Source organism: Poecilia latipinna, unplaced genomic scaffold (genome assembly GCF_001443285.1).
Source record: "Poecilia latipinna isolate Pla-1442-1.1 unplaced genomic scaffold, P_latipinna-1.0 Scaffold1685, whole genome shotgun sequence".
NCBI classification, from domain to species: Eukaryota; Metazoa; Chordata; class Actinopteri; order Cyprinodontiformes; family Poeciliidae; genus Poecilia; species Poecilia latipinna.
Window position 1 is genome coordinate 101009 of NW_015114301.1, and position 15811 is coordinate 116819.

The 15811-nt window shown below is 37.0% G+C and overlaps 2 protein-coding genes across 2 annotated transcripts in view; one reads left to right on the forward strand and one right to left on the reverse strand.

The window, feature by feature from the left end:
- dhrs9 (dehydrogenase/reductase (SDR family) member 9) overlaps nucleotides 1-2906 on the reverse strand; it is a 16236-nt gene extending 13330 nt beyond the window's left edge. The window contains exon 1 of the mRNA XM_015060097.1: nucleotides 2765-2906. The gene's annotated coding sequence lies outside the window, so the exon portion shown is untranslated. The remainder of the gene's footprint in view (nucleotides 1-2764) is intronic.
- Nucleotides 2907-5507: 2601 nt separating this feature from the next.
- The window catches only part of abcb11a (ATP-binding cassette, sub-family B (MDR/TAP), member 11a), a 15096-nt gene continuing 4792 nt past the window's right edge, over nucleotides 5508-15811 (forward strand). The window contains exons 1-23 of the mRNA XM_015060079.1: nucleotides 5508-5565; nucleotides 6958-7199; nucleotides 7268-7352; nucleotides 7448-7581; nucleotides 7681-7852; nucleotides 7938-8062; nucleotides 8311-8485; nucleotides 9215-9328; nucleotides 9414-9524; nucleotides 9604-9729; nucleotides 9811-10014; nucleotides 10119-10289; nucleotides 10372-10561; nucleotides 12369-12450; nucleotides 12530-12641; nucleotides 12716-12880; nucleotides 13017-13121; nucleotides 13613-13774; nucleotides 13863-14066; nucleotides 14166-14407; nucleotides 14494-14650; nucleotides 14732-14929; nucleotides 15030-15236. Of these exons, the coding sequence (XP_014915565.1) occupies nucleotides 6988-7199; nucleotides 7268-7352; nucleotides 7448-7581; nucleotides 7681-7852; nucleotides 7938-8062; nucleotides 8311-8485; nucleotides 9215-9328; nucleotides 9414-9524; nucleotides 9604-9729; nucleotides 9811-10014; nucleotides 10119-10289; nucleotides 10372-10561; nucleotides 12369-12450; nucleotides 12530-12641; nucleotides 12716-12880; nucleotides 13017-13121; nucleotides 13613-13774; nucleotides 13863-14066; nucleotides 14166-14407; nucleotides 14494-14650; nucleotides 14732-14929; nucleotides 15030-15236 (3453 nt within the window). The 5' untranslated portion in view covers nucleotides 5508-5565; nucleotides 6958-6987. The remainder of the gene's footprint in view (nucleotides 5566-6957; nucleotides 7200-7267; nucleotides 7353-7447; nucleotides 7582-7680; nucleotides 7853-7937; nucleotides 8063-8310; nucleotides 8486-9214; nucleotides 9329-9413; nucleotides 9525-9603; nucleotides 9730-9810; nucleotides 10015-10118; nucleotides 10290-10371; nucleotides 10562-12368; nucleotides 12451-12529; nucleotides 12642-12715; nucleotides 12881-13016; nucleotides 13122-13612; nucleotides 13775-13862; nucleotides 14067-14165; nucleotides 14408-14493; nucleotides 14651-14731; nucleotides 14930-15029; nucleotides 15237-15811) is intronic.

Genomic DNA, 15811 nt, shown 5'->3' on the forward strand with positions numbered 1-15811 from the left:
AAAATCTGTTAAAAAATCTGTTAAAAAAAAAACAAGATCCCAAATAAGTACTAGAGGCCCAGGGTTTTCCCCGACTGTATGTAACAAAGAGTAATGCGGCGTTCCTCCTTCAAGGCCTGTTGCTGTATTCTGCTGGTCAGCTTAAGGTAACATTTTAGAAACAACTGGCAAGCTACAAATGACATGTATGTTACCTCCCTGCCTGGAGGCTCAAGCAGAGCAGGAAGCTGGACTAATTATTAGCCAATATCATTCTGTTACACACCCAGTTGCACAAGGGGGGAAAAAAAAAAAAAAAAAAAAAAAGCATTCTGTGCAACTTAAATCTACTACCAAGCTTTGCAGAAAATAATTATGATAATCAACATGCTATTTTTTTTTTTGCATTTTGTTTACATATGTCTTAAATAAAAGTAATTAGATTATGCAATGCTGCATTGTTTAAAATTTTTTATACACGCATCTTTAAAGCTTAAAAACATGATACCTCAGATCAGCCTATGGTTAGCCTGGGCAGCTTCAGGATGGCAACCAGTGATGATTGCAAGATGAATTAAAGATTTTTCATTTTAATGAAAACCTGTTTGAACACGTTGGCCTCACCAGTCATTAGGAAAACTAGAGGGGGATAGAATATTGTAAAAGGCCATCTGCAATAAGACGGGAATTTTGACTATTCCTGTACTCATCAGGAATAGTGATGTTTTCTGTGGTCATTAACAAAATAGAGACGAATCAAGCCTCGTAAGCTGTGGGTAAAACGCGAAAGATTACAATCCGAGTTTTTCACACGTGCAACTCGGAGCCAGGTAATCTAAAGGCAAAATAACATTTATGTGAAATTTTTGATTTTTGTGTTGTTTTTCATTTAAAAAAAGCAATAGGACAAATCTGAACTCTGCAAGGAAATGTGAGATAAACATTAAGGGCAAAGATTTCTGGAGCAGAAAGATCAGGTTTCCGCATCATGAAGAGGGACTTTGTTATCAGTGTACTGTGTTTGGTTCGTGACATTCTGTAACAGCCAGAAATTCAGCACCAAGATCTTTAAAGGTGTTGAGAGTGAGATCTTAATATGGATACAAAAACCAAGCCCCCAGTGTGTGATCATGTTTCAATTGTGTCTTTTTATCCACATTACAAAGGGTGAAACACTGCAGTGTTTTTGCTACTTTAAAACATGAGATTCTTGCAGTAAGATGACACCAAGGAAGAAACACTGATGTAACACAGCATTTACATAAACATCCTATAAAAATAATAAAAAACACAAGGTATAACTTTTATTAAAAACAGTGTTTATTCTTACAGCATTTAAAATGTTATTTGTTGTAATAATAATGTAAGTAAAATGATGATGATTTATCAACTTATGGAATAAACTGTCACTAACTTTATTAGTAGGGCTAATTTTTGCAGAATACTATACGCTTTTGTCATCCTACTTCTTATAATAGTTGATATCAGTTGATATTCAGTCAGGCTATTTGCCTGCGAAGAGCCTTCAGTCCTGATCGGAGAGATTGGTAGCACTAATTTAATTTCCAAACACAAGTTTCTATCCGTGAAATATACCTTTTGAGTGCAGCAAAGAAAAGAAAATGTTGTGTTCTTTCAACTAGAAGCAGATAATCTGGTAGTACAGCAACAGGTCAGGGAGGGGCATTCTGTGCTCCCTTTGCTCCATACAGCTGAAGAAACCCCTGGCAACTCTGGCCCTTTGTATTAAACTACTGTAAGAATGGCATGTGTATCATTGTTTGCCGTTTTAAAAGTACAACTATGTAAAACCTTGATACAGTACTGCTTATACAACCCAGGCTTATACAGCAATGCAACCAAAACTGTGAAATGTGTTCCAACGCAGCCGCTATATTAATAAATAATATATAAACTCACAGAAAATAGACCTGATGGATGAAGTCGAGTTACACATTAATCCTGTAATCCTAAGACTTCTTACATGAGCTGTGCTTGTTGAAACTTGTGAAGATTATCTTGCGTCAGAACCAATATGTCATTAAATAAAATAAAGGTAAGAAGACAAGAAAATAAAAATAAATAAATAAAACTATGGTCCTGCATTTTGTAGAAAAAAGACCCAGCAGTCCTTAATGCTTCCTGAACGCTGCCGAGCTTTAAGGCTTGGTAACAAGGTTCGGGAGTCACGCAAAAGGGACAGGATGAGAGGAGGCTCGTCCAGCATACATCCCGTCAAGTTTGATGAGAGACGGCTGTGTTTGCTATGCGGTCAGATAGTTTGCGCTTCACCGGATACATGTGTAGCGCAAGCTGGATAAACAGGTTGTGTGTCACTTTCTTAATAATGTGTAGGTGAACAACATACTGTACATACTGTAGTAAAAGAACATTTACTTTAGCAGTGCACAAATAGTCAGCAGTCAGGGTTTAGACAGGTTAACGTAAGCACATTTGATTATAAACAGCGTAAATGTTTGTTTGATTTAGCCATATTATGACAAAGCGGAATTTAATTTTACTGACCAGAAAAAAATATGTCAAGTAAAACTTAGACAAAAGTAGCCTACATTTATTGTTTTAGATTTTTATGCACGCCGAACACGTTATTATTATTATTTTTTAAATAAAGATTTTAAGAGACACACCCCAAACAACAGAACTATCCAAAAACCCCTATCTCTAACTGTATTCAGACTAACGTCCTGTACAATATTTCTCCCGCTGGTCTTCTAGCCAAAAACGTCTAATTTACAGAATCATAAAAAAATATCTTTATACTTACCAGCGTTTTCTACTGCGGTCACTGCATGAATTGGGGCTGCAGTCCCAAGAGGAACAGAGAATAAAATGGAAATTGCCGCGAAGTTTGTTTTCACCCGACTTGATTTGGTGACTTTCCACCCTGACTTCCGGCGATGTCAGTAGACATAGCAGATCAACGCCACCTACTGTTGAGATTATAATTACAGTCTTCAAGTGCACTGTGGTTTTCATTCCTCCTCCCATTGAACATTTCGCACTTAATATTGATAAAATATTTGTATGTGAAATGTAGCACTATACAGGGAAGCATATTAATTATCAGCGCTCTTGGACAAAAAAGATCAAATAAGCCCGAATGTTTAATCTTTTTATTAATCTAGCAGCGCAGAAAGCACATTACTACCTTCATGTGCTCTATACATAAATGTAGTAGCTGTTAACGGAAAAACGTATGTATACGTAAACTTACTACTTTTATGTTTCACTTTTGTAATGCATCCGCACTTAATTAGAAATTGCAGTACTCTTTTGGCAAGACATTTTAATCTGACAATGTTTTTTTTTATTGCCTTGTTGAAAAGAAGCAAAAGGATATCAAGCAAAATACATTGACCAGTCATTCAACCTAATGTTCGATTTATAATAAAATATTTAAAATGTAAATGTTTTAGTGTTGCTAATTCATAATTAACAGTAATTGCTAATGTAATACATTGAAAATCTTCAAATTGAACATCATTGCATTTTTTGTGTCCTTGACAATATATCAAATGATACAATGTTGCTTTTGTTAGTGTATTTGGAAAAAACAGCTTAAACCCTTCATCTTATACAAACACTGTTGCTATATTTGAAACAGATTTTATTAAATCATATATTTTATCAAATCTAAATGTTATTTTATTTCTTGCAATAAACATGAAGATCACAGCTCACATGCTGTCACATCTGATTTTTTGGTGGTATCAAGGTCTTATCTCTGTGATATAAATCCTTTTTTTTTTTGGCATAATTATAGGCCACACCTTTTCTCTAAATTATTGATCACCACCAGCGTTGTCAATAGTTGGCTGCAAGGAAGAAGGAGCAAAGTCTAAAAGCTCTGCACTGCTGAGTGGTCATTTCTCTCCTATACAACAACACAGTTACATAATTTTTTTATTAATACCCACATAATGCATAATTACGACAACTGAGTGATCATTTCATTATTTTATTTTTTTTATTGTAAAAGAACTATTATAGTTCTCATGTGACCATATTTTTGGATTTCTAAACGAAGCATCATTTGTTGGTAAAACCTGGAGATGAAAAAAGAAACTTGGGGTGACTGCAGTATTTAATATGACATAAAGTTAGTGTTTTTTTTGTTGTTGTTTTTTTCAAAGCAACATACAAATTAAGGAGAACTGAAGCTGCAGAACGTGAGAAGAGTTTGTTGTAAGCCCCAAACTTTGAATCTGTTGAAATGTTTGAATGTGAGAAGCTCAACCACGGGCGAGATTTAACAAAAAGGATTTCAGTAAGAGGAGGTATATGGATGTGTTGTGTAACATAACAACTCCAACAGATGACAGCGTCAATATTTATTTTACTGATCTAAATTAACTGGAAAAGCACATTTGTTTTTGCAGCACCATCCATTATGCAAACAAATTTTAACAGTGATGGTTGTGATTGTTGTTAATAAGCCTTAAATGACTTTCCTCTTTAAAACAGTTCACCAATAAAGTCCCTAGAAGACATTTTATTCTCCCGAAGGAGACAAAATGACACCGCAAGGTTTAATGATGTACTATTAGAAATTCACTCATGATCATAATCAATGGCCTCCCGGTCATTACTCCCATTTTACAGTGCTCATTGATAAGGAGGAATATATGGTTATCGAGACGATATTTTTTGCTGTCAAAACAGGTTAGCAAAGATTAATGTTTTGATCAAACTTTAGTCTAATAAATTGCAAGTGTATTAGACTAAACCTTGCGTTTTTCACCAATTTTTGCTTTAAATTTGCAGTCTGGTTGATATAATTGTTAACATGACCCTTATCAGTCTAATTGAAGTGAAGATAATGGGAAAACGGAGGCATAGGTCAACCTGGTAATGCGATAAAAAATCTTTGTAAGAGCCTCAGTGTTGCTGGTGGCTTGAGGAAGACGTCCAGGTAAGGTGCATTTTTACTTTCCAACTGCACAGTCATCTCAGTTGCTTGCTAAGGATAAAAATATTAAGTTGGTTTTCTTTTAATAAAGCTTACAAATAATATTGCCATTAAACCACATAGAGTAGTGAGTTACTAATTACAAAATTTGTACAAATGTTACATCCATCCACTGACCTAAGCGAAACACGATTTTTCCAGTAAAAACATGAACAATCTGAGCTTTATTTTTATATTCATTTTTAAATGAATAAATCATGTTTCTCCGTTGTTTTTTTTAAATGTTTTTATTTCTATTTCAGGTTAACACAGTGCTGAATAAGACTGTGTTGGCTAACATGACGAAATCTAAGCAACATGATCTATCTGATGCTAACAATACAGGCAAGAAATTTGATTTTAATTTTCTTATTTTATATTTTTTTTAAATCTGATAACTTTTTTTTAACTTAACACTGTCTTTTTTTTTCAGGAGGCAATCAGATCAAGTAAGTTTATGATGAGACGCTTTTGTCATCTTTAAGATTACAAATTAAAAGTAAATACTTATATTATTTCAAGATTTACCTAAGTGGATTGAGAAAGACATTTGTGTTTTACTTTTCAGAGATGACAAGGAAAAGGAAAAAACACTAAGCGTTGGATACTTTCAGCTGGTAGTTATTTTCTTTTGTTAAATTATTTCCTATATCTCCTGGCTTTTGATATCAGTTTATTTGTCATAAAATTAATTAATTAAGTGTTTTAAGACACTGTTACTGTTTTTTTTCTTTTGCATCTTGCGGTCATTGGATTCCTCTGGATACTCTGGCTTTCTCCTACAGTCCAAAAAACGTGACTGTTAGGTTAATTGATTACTCTAAATTGCCATTAGGTGTGTGTGTGTGTGTGTGTGTGTGCATGCATGGTTGTTTACCCTGTATGTTTTTGTGTTACCTTGTGATGAACTGGTGATCTGTCTAGGGTGTATCCCGCCCTGGACTTAGTCATTGCTTAAGATAGGTACCCGCCTCCTACACCTCTGCAAGGACTGTAGGCATAGATAATGGACGGGGGATGTTTTTATCCCTAAACCTGGTATTAGTGTATAGTCTGTTAAATGCTTTGTCATCCTGAGCTCAGCGCTTTGGTCAAATTGTTTAGCAACATTGCACCAGTCCCATCGTGCCCCAGTTTGTTCCAGCAAAGCTTCATGAGCTTTGGTGGATCCTGGATTGTTTGTGAACTCTGTAACCACATTTGTTTCATCTGAGGGGAACAGTTTGGGTCAGATGGTAGAAGTTTTGGATACAGCTGGGGGTTCCAGCAGGACAATGCTCCTTAACACATAAAAGCTTATGCACCCAATGCTTGTTTGTAAAATTATTGTAATATTTTTTTATATAATTATTTCAACAAAAGGGTTGTTTAATTGCATATTTAAAATGCCAGACTGATGCATAACGAGTGTATAGAATGACTTGACCCTAAAGCTCTTTGTCTTGCTTAACACGCTGCAAAAACTCTCCTAACTCAGGATGACAAAGCATTTAATAGTTGCTGCTTTTATTTCAAAACATAAAATCAATATGATGACACTGTGAAATGTCTGCTAAAACATATATCAGTGTAAGTGCAGAATCCGCACCCACTACTGGTCCGGGGTCCGTTTAAGTTTTCAGGTCCTGAAAGAACCCATGTTGCTCTCAGCTCATCTACATTGTTGGCTCTGATGTTCTTCAGCTTTGCTTTAAAATTTTAATTGACTATCTTTGAGGTTCAGGTCAGTTTTTCTGGCCAGTCAAGCACAATGGTCATTTAACCTGATATTGGTAGTTTTTGCCCTGGGCAGGTGCCAAGTTGTACTGGAAAGTAATATTTGCATGTCCATTAAATATATGTTTTATTCCCATTATTGTATAAAAAAGGCATATATATATATATATATATATATATATATATATATATATATATATATATATATATATATATATATATATATATATATATATATATTCCTTATAGACAACCGTTTATGACAGAATGGCACTTCTTTTCTCTACTTAAAGTTTCGATTTGCCACCTGGAGAGACAAACTGATGATGGTGGTGGGAAGCCTGTGTGCCCTGATCCATGGCTCAGCTTCGCCCCTCATGCTCCTGGTGTACGGCATGATGACCAACACTTTTGTGGCTTATGAGTTGGAAGTCCAAGAGCTCAAAGACCCTAACAAGGAGTGCATAAACACCACCATTCATTGGACCAATGGCTCCATTTATGAAACAACTGAAAATACCACGGTTTCTTGTGGGTAAGTCAGGAGTGTACCGCCGAGGTGATTAATTATTGATTGTTGCTTTCATTTCTCTGTCTTCACAGGGTGAATATCGAAGCACAGATGACCATGTTTGCATATTATTACATTGGCATCGGGTTAGGTGTTCTGATTGTTAGTTACTTTCAGGTTTGTTTAAACATTTAGCTTTAAGTTGAAAATCTTCTGAGCACAAATGCACCGTAGATGAAAGAAAATGAAATACCTTTGATTTTGTGTTTTAGATTGTCTTCTGGGTGTCAGCAGCTGCAAGACAAACTCACAAAATCAGAAAAACTTATTTCAGGAAAGTTATGCAAATGGAAATCGGATGGTTTGACTGCAACTCTGTCGGGGAACTGAACACAAGGATTTCTGAGTAAGTCTTCAGGTAAAATTAAAAAAAAAAACTGTCACTGTTGCAAAAATAATTGCATCTGATACATTGCTTTTTCTTCTATCCTCTCTCTCCTCATAGTGATATCAACAAGATCAACAATGCCATTGCCGATCAGGTGTCCATTTTCATCGAAAGGATCTCAACATTTGTGTTTGGCTTCATGGTTGGATTCATTGGCGGGTGGAAGCTGACTTTGGTTGTCATAGCAGTCAGCCCTCTGATTGGCATAGCTGCTGGACTCATGGCCATGGTAGTAAAATGACTATGCTTTACAACCAGCAAATAGATGACAGTTTTTAATTTTTTCTGAGAGTTTGTGTCCTCTACAACTTAAGGCTGTGGCCAGACTAACCGGAAGAGAGCTGACGGCCTACGCAAAGGCAGGAGCAGTGGCAGACGAGGTCCTGTCATCCATCAGGACGGTTGCAGCGTTTGGAGGGGAGGAAAAGGAAGCTGAAAGGTAATTTTGTTAAACTGTATGAATGATAAAACAATTATTTTCCTACTGCATTTAGATATGTATTTTGTTCGCCTATACTTGTACTTTAATGATTTGTTGTATTTAACAAAAAATAATACATTTAATCTTTTTGCAGGGGTCATTGGGTTAAGCGTTTGATTTTAATCTGTGAAACACTTTTTCTTGATGCTGTTAGTGTGAACAGTGGAACATAAATACAGTTTGATTGATTAATTGTTGTGTGACAGGTATGACAGAAACCTCATTGAAGCTCAGAACTGGGGTGTAAAAAAAGGCTCAATTATAGGAGTGTTTCAAGGATACCTGTGGTGCATCATCTTCCTGTGCTATGCCTTGGCCTTTTGGTACGGGTCTAAACTAGTCATTGACACCAAGGAACTGAGTCCAGGGAGCCTAATTCAGGTAATCGGAGCTAAGCACAACATATATTTTATGTTGAGTAGGTTTTTTTTATTATTATTATTTACAGAAATATTACATATAAAATCTAATATTATGTTTTTGTCATAAATGAGACACTGAGCATCTTTAAAAGCATTTAGGATGCTGAAGTTCACATAATATTTCATCTATAAATAGAATGTACTTCTACAATGAATAATAGGTGTTTTTGAAAAAAAAAAAACAGTACAATTTCTGATAAAGTTACTAATTAATTCTCTCATTGTTTTTTGTAACTGATTATTAATGTGTTTATTTTCTTATTTCACATGAAACAGCAAGTTAATTTGAACACTTAAAAATTACTTAAACTACATTGCCTTTGGTTCTCCTGTTTATTTCCTTTTTATTATGAAATAAGGAACATAAAGACTGAATATATATTGTTTAAAAAAGTGATTCACACAGATTGGGTTTTCAAATAAATAATTTATTACACATTTCTATACATAAATTTGATAAAATATATTTTTACCTTTTCTAATAAAATGCCTGAAACAATATGAAATATTCTTGACAGATAAAATTTGCATGTTCTTTAAAAAAAATGATTGATTGATCTCTTGCAAATATCAGAGTGAAATATGAGCTACTCTAAAACATGAATGTGTCTGACAACAAAACATATTTCAGCTTCTTGTGCAACAGTGTACTTCTGCTTCAATGTTTGGTTTCCCTGCCGTATGTCAGGTTTTCTTTGGAGTGCTGATGGCAGCTATGAACCTTGGCCAGGCCTCACCATGTCTGGAGGCCTTTGCTTCTGGCCGGGCAGCAGCAAAAAATATTTTTGAAACAATTGATCGGGTAATGTAACATGTTCTCAGAGGAAATAAAGTTTGGGCAGAGCTGAAACACAATGGCATAAAATAATATGTTTCCACTTTCACAGGAACCAGAAATTAATTGTTTCTCAGACGATGGACATAAATTAGACAAAGTCAAGGGTGACCTGGAGTTCCACAACATCACCTTCTTCTATCCATCTCGACCTGACGTTAAGGTAACGCAACTTGCCCATTGTCTATCCTGCTCTCGCTTTGGTCTTAGCAAAGCTTGTGAAATTCCAACTGCTTACTCAGATTTTAGATAACCTGAGTATGCAGATTAAGGCGGGAGAAACGACTGCTTTTGTTGGACCGAGTGGATCTGGAAAGAGCACCACAATTCAACTCATTCAAAGATTTTATGATCCACAGGAAGGAATGGTAACAATCTATCTGCACGGCTAACACACATATAAAACTAAAGGCTTCATAATCATCTTTAATTGTAACTCCCATTCCCAGGTGTCTTTGGATGGCCATGATATTCGCACATTAAACATCCAGTGGCTCCGTTCTCTCATTGGTATTGTGGAGCAGGAACCAGTGCTGTTTGCCACAACTATTGCTGAAAATATACGCTATGGCCGGCCTGGAGTAACCACGGAAGAAATCATCCAAGCAGCAAAAGAGGCCAATGCTTACAACTTTATTATGGCTCTCCCACAGGTACAGCTCTGGGTAACAATGCAGTGTACATGCTGGTATTGGATTTTGCATAATTAAAAAAAAAACAACAACAACTAAAATACAATTTTGGATTGATTACACAGAAGTTTGACACACTAGTGGGTGAAGGTGGAGGCCAGATGAGTGGAGGACAGAAGCAGAGGATTGCAATAGCTCGAGCTCTCATCAGAAACCCTAGGATCCTGCTGCTGGACATGGCCACATCAGCCCTTGATAATGAGAGTGAAGCTGTAGTCCAAGAAGCTCTAGATAATGTTAGTTCGCTCACAAGTACACTTTAAGGAAAATCCAACATTTCAACTTGCTCTGGGGAATAACAGCCAGATTTTCCTGCAGGTACGTGCAGGAAGGACAACCATCTCCATCGCCCACCGTCTGTCCACAATCAGAAATGCAGATGTGATTGTTGGATTTGAACACGGACGTGCTGTGGAGAGAGGAACGCACAGCGAGTTACTAGAAAAGCAAGGCGTCTACTTCACTCTTGTGACCCTGCAGAACCAAGGTTCAGCCAACACAGCTAATGGTAAGACATCTGAGGGATATGACTGCAAGTAAGACTAGAAAGTATCTATTTGTAAAGGTTTGTCAGCCTTTTGATCATTAAAATGTCCCAAATTAGTGTTAAAGTCTAGAGCAGATTAAAAGTTTCATATAAAAAGTGCAGGTTTAAAGATTAGTTAAATTAAGGATGAGCATACTTTGGTTCATTCAAATGATTTTGTCACTATTTAATCCAAAAAATAAAAAAAAGAATATTTTTTTTTATTTTATTAAGTCATTTTTTTATGCCAACCCTATAATCGAAGTTGCCTTTATGTCTAGTGTTAGCAAAACTGCAGATAACAAGAAAATATGAGAAAAATATAGTCCAATACTGTATCTGTGAGAAAAAGGTCCAGTGAAGCTCCAGGATGGATGGACTGATGGACTGTTGGACATGAACCACAATGAACAGCGGGATTATTCATTATGAAAACAGGGAGTGGGCAGGTTGCGAAAACAAACCACAGAAAAGCAACCACCTAAGAGGGAGAGTTGTCAAAACATGACTGAACTTGAACAGAACTGAAAACTTTGCTCTTTTAAGGGCAGGACATACATGAAAAAGAAGGATTACTACAAAGTCTGTGAGTCAAAGTAGTTTTACCTTTAATTAGCACTATAGTTAGCACACTGGGTTGTATGTAATTGGATCTGTCTGCATGATTTGGATTGCATTGAAATACATTTGACTGACGTGAACTGATTTGAGACCAAAGAACTGAACATGAATTCAACCTCATTGTCTGTTCAATGCCTTGAAGGTGACAATAAATGTATGTAATTAGAGCTACATTAGGACAGTAGAACTGAACTGAACTGAATTTACTTCAGGTGAACAAATCGTACTATGCATACACATTGAGAGTAAACGCCAGCAGGTACAGGGCAAGGTAATGATGATAAACCATCTCAGTGTAGGCAAGAAGTGAAACCAGCAAAACAAAACAAACAAAGCAAAGATTGCCATTGTGAATCAGCAGACTACATAATGACTAAGCAGCAGGAATTGTCTTATCACCTTCATCCTACATGTTGTTTTCCTTTTCTTTTGTTGTTTAATATTTACTGATGAGCCCAGAAATAGCCACTGATTCATTTTTACAGCTGGATGTAAAATAAACATTTTTGCATAGACAATAGTGACAACATTACTCAAAAATGTCCTTTATTGCATTGTGTCCACTGTAAATGTAAATGTAAAATGCAAACACAGCATTACACACACTCGTGACAAAACAAGCAGCTCCTGTAGCAGGCAGCCTAAACACACCCCGGAGCCCTACCTTATGCTGAGTAGGATTTTAATTTTTCCGTCTTAACTCTCCCAACCTAAAACCCATCAGAGAACGGTGGATGGACCCAGAAGTAGGTGCACGTGTGAGAAGGCAAAAGAATCTCACAGAACTAGATGTGCCCTGCACAAAGAGTAAACAAACCACAATGGAAAAACTCAGCTGGCACGACAGACCGTGTTGACTAATGGGAGTCAACATGTTTTAAGATCATTTTCCTTGTTTGCTTTGTGAACATGTATAGCAGGAAGTTACAAATCATTCCACTGGTAGCTATGAAAAAGAGGTAATCCAATACTCTGGCAGACTAGATATTTCAAACAGCAACTCAGGATAGTTAGCATCACAAACTTTATGACTGTGTTGCTTCGTTTTTTTCACTACAAGGTTAGGCGAAAATCTTCCATTAAGCACACATGTCATTCATGCTTTTGGTTTAGGTGGCTGGAAACTTTCAGAGTTGTTATGAAACTTCTTTGATCATTCTTGTTGCAGAAGTCAGTACTGAGCCAAATGAGGATGAATTTGATCTAAAAGTGGGGAATTCTAGACATGGAAGTTGTAGATCTGCCAAAAGGTAAAACAGATTGTACACTTAAAACTTGAGAATAGCACTAGATTATCAACAAATAATTGATCTTCTCAACCTCAACCAGCAGGAGGTCTGTACGCCTGCGATCTCGGAGCCAACTGTCAAGTGACTTTGTCCCAGACGCATTGTCCGGAAGCTTCATGATCCCTTCGGATCTCCAGATAACATCTAAAGATGTAACCCCTCCATTTGTGATTAAGAACTTGCAAAATCTATGGCTAGAATCGCTTTCAGACAGATTTGTCAACAGGTGACTGAGGATGACCCTGAAGAAAACGAAGAGTCAGCTCCAGTTGCACGCATCCTGAAGTACAACCAACCAGAATGGCCGTACATGCTGTTGGGATCACTGGGAGCTGCAGTCAATGGCTCAGTCAACCCCGTCTATGCGGTCCTGTTCAGCCAGATTCTCGGGGTAAGAACTCCTCCTGTGATGACTGTACAATCATGTTCTTCGTTACAAGTTGAGCTGGTTGGATTGGTTATTGTAAACATATTGTTTAGTAAAGCATTTCTTTTTTAGATTTTCTAATTCTGTGCTTTTTTTTCAGACTTTTGCCATTCAGGATTTAAATCAGCAGCGGAAAGAGATCAACGGGATCTGCATTCTGTTTTGCATTGTGGCTGTGATCAGTTTCTTTTCACAGTTTCTGCAGGTTATCTCCCTTTCTCTTAAGAATTATACAAATTGTCATAACGTGTTTAGAAAAATGTGCACACATATAGAATCTGAGCTGAGGCTAGTTGTTAGAAAATAAAACATTTTGTGGATTTTTGGCAAACTCTATAAATTTAAATACAAACTCGAAAAACATAATGAAAGAGTACATGTATGCTCGTTGTACAACAAATATTGCCCATAATTTTTAGGTTGGAAAATTTGGAAGTAAAAATGTGAGAAGAAACAAAATTATTCATTTTAATATTTAAGGCTCATCTAATTGCATAAAATTGGCATTTTAATATACGTTCCCTTTTGAGAGAAACTGTCCTCAAAGCAATCCATCCATCCATCCATGCATTAAACAATATGCATATGTCACAAAACAAAGATATTCTTGAAACAATTCCTTAAAGTCTTGCATTGAAACAGAGTAGATAAAAAAACATAAACTTTACAAACACTGGCTCATATTTGTTTATTCAGGGATATGCTTTTGCTAAGTCTGGAGAGCTGCTGACCCGCCGTCTGAGAAAAGTGGGCTTCCAGGCCATGCTGCGTCAGGAAATTGGCTGGTTTGATGATCCCAGGAACAGTCCTGGGGCTTTGACTACGAGACTGGCCACAGATGCATCCATGGTGCAAGGGGTAAGTTTTTGTTTTCAGGGTTTATCTTACTTATTGGTGTGTTCTTTGAGGATGGTGATTATAGTAATGGCTAAAATGATTTCTGCAGGCAACAGGTTCCCAGATTGGCATGATCGTGAACTCACTGACCAACATTGGAGCCTCGTTCATCATTGCCTTCTACTTCAGTTGGAAGTTAACATTAGTTATCATGTGCTTCCTGCCTCTTATTGGACTGTCTGGTATGTTCCAAGCCAAAATGCTGACAGGATTTGCAAACGAAGACAAAAAATCTATGGAAGCGGCAGGTCAGGTAAGCTGCTGTTCCTTCCCACTACCAAACCAGGTCATTCATTACTGAGCTGATATTTTGCTGTGAGTTTGAGAGCTACAAATAGTGTTTGTCCTACAGGTATCCAGTGAGGCTCTTGGAAACATCAGAACCATTGCCGGTTTAGCCAAAGAGCGCTCATTTGTGGAGTCGTATGAGCAAAAACTGGAGCTGCCTTATAAGTCTGCCAAGAAGAGAGCCAACATCTATGGCCTATGTTTCGGTTTTGCACAGTGTGTCATCTTCATGGCATATGCTGCTTCTTTTAGATATGGAGGTTACCTGGTCAGAGTTGAAGGGTTACCCTACATGCTGGTGTTTAGGTTGGTAAGACTCACAGTAATTAAAAAAAATATTTATTTTAATATCATCCTTATGTTGATTCTGCACTCTTGCAATCTGTCCCTAGAGTGATTTCAGCCATTGTGATCAGTGGGACAGCACTGGGTAGAGCTTCCTCCTTCACTCCAGATTACGCCAAAGCCAAAATTGCTGCTGCTCAGTTCTTTCGACTGTTGGACAGGGTTCCTAAAATCAGTATCAACCACACAGATGGAAAAAAATGGGTCAGTGGGTTTCAAATCTTGAAATACATTTTTTGCATTTTTATGATTGTGTATTTTAAAAAGGACCTTATCCATTTATAGGAGATGTTCAAAGGAAAAATTGAGTTTCTTAATTGCAAGTTTACCTATCCGACAAGACCAGACATTCAAGTGCTGAGTGGCCTGGTTGTTTCGGTGAAGCCTGGGCAGACTTTGGCTTTTGTTGGGAGCAGCGGCTGTGGGAAAAGCACCAGCGTCCAGTTACTGGAAAGGTTTTACGACCCAGATGAGGGACAGGTGGTACGTGTTGGTCAATTTACATATTAACAGCACCAAATACTTAAAAAAAAAAAAAAAAAAAACATTCAGTTTGGTTAAACTGTGCTATTATTACTTACAGTTAATTGATGGTCACCCATCCCATACCGTCAATGTTCCCTTCCTGAGGTCTCAGATTGGCATAGTGTCACAGGAACCAGTTTTATTTGACTGCAGCATAGCAGAGAACATCCAATATGGAGATAACACTCGGACTGTTGCCATGGAGGAGGTTGTGGAGGCTGCCAAGAAGGCCCATCTTCATGACTTTGTGATGGGTCTACCAAATGTGAGTGGAAATGCCTTATTTTAATAATGACATTTTAAAATAACTTCTGTAGTTATCATGTCATTATGTTCACTTAGTGAATAAACTGAACAAAAAACGTAGTCATGTCCTGGTTAATGCTAGTTTGGTATGATGAAGATTGTAATGTTAAATCTTAATTTGAGTGTTAAAATGTTTTTTTTTTCTTCTTCTTCTTCTTAAGTCAGTCAGGAACTGGAAAGAGTAGTCATCTATCAGGTGGAAAGTTAAGGGTTTGACTCCAGCTTTCTGCCCTTCCACATGTTGATGTGATCCTAAGCATTTAACCTCAATTTGCCCATCAATCTGTTTATGAGGGCATGTGTTTATTAGTGAAACTTGGTGATTGGGTGTCTAGTACCAAGCAGGATGATTAGAAACATTTTGTATAAATTCATCCCATAATATTCTAATAAACTTTTTATTTGATTAAGACCTACACCAGAGGTTCCCAAACTGTGGGGCGCGCCCCCTAAGGTGGGCGCCGTGCCATTGCAGGGGGGGCGCAGGAAGCCGACTGGATGAACAAAACAAAACAAAACAAAACAAAACAAAAC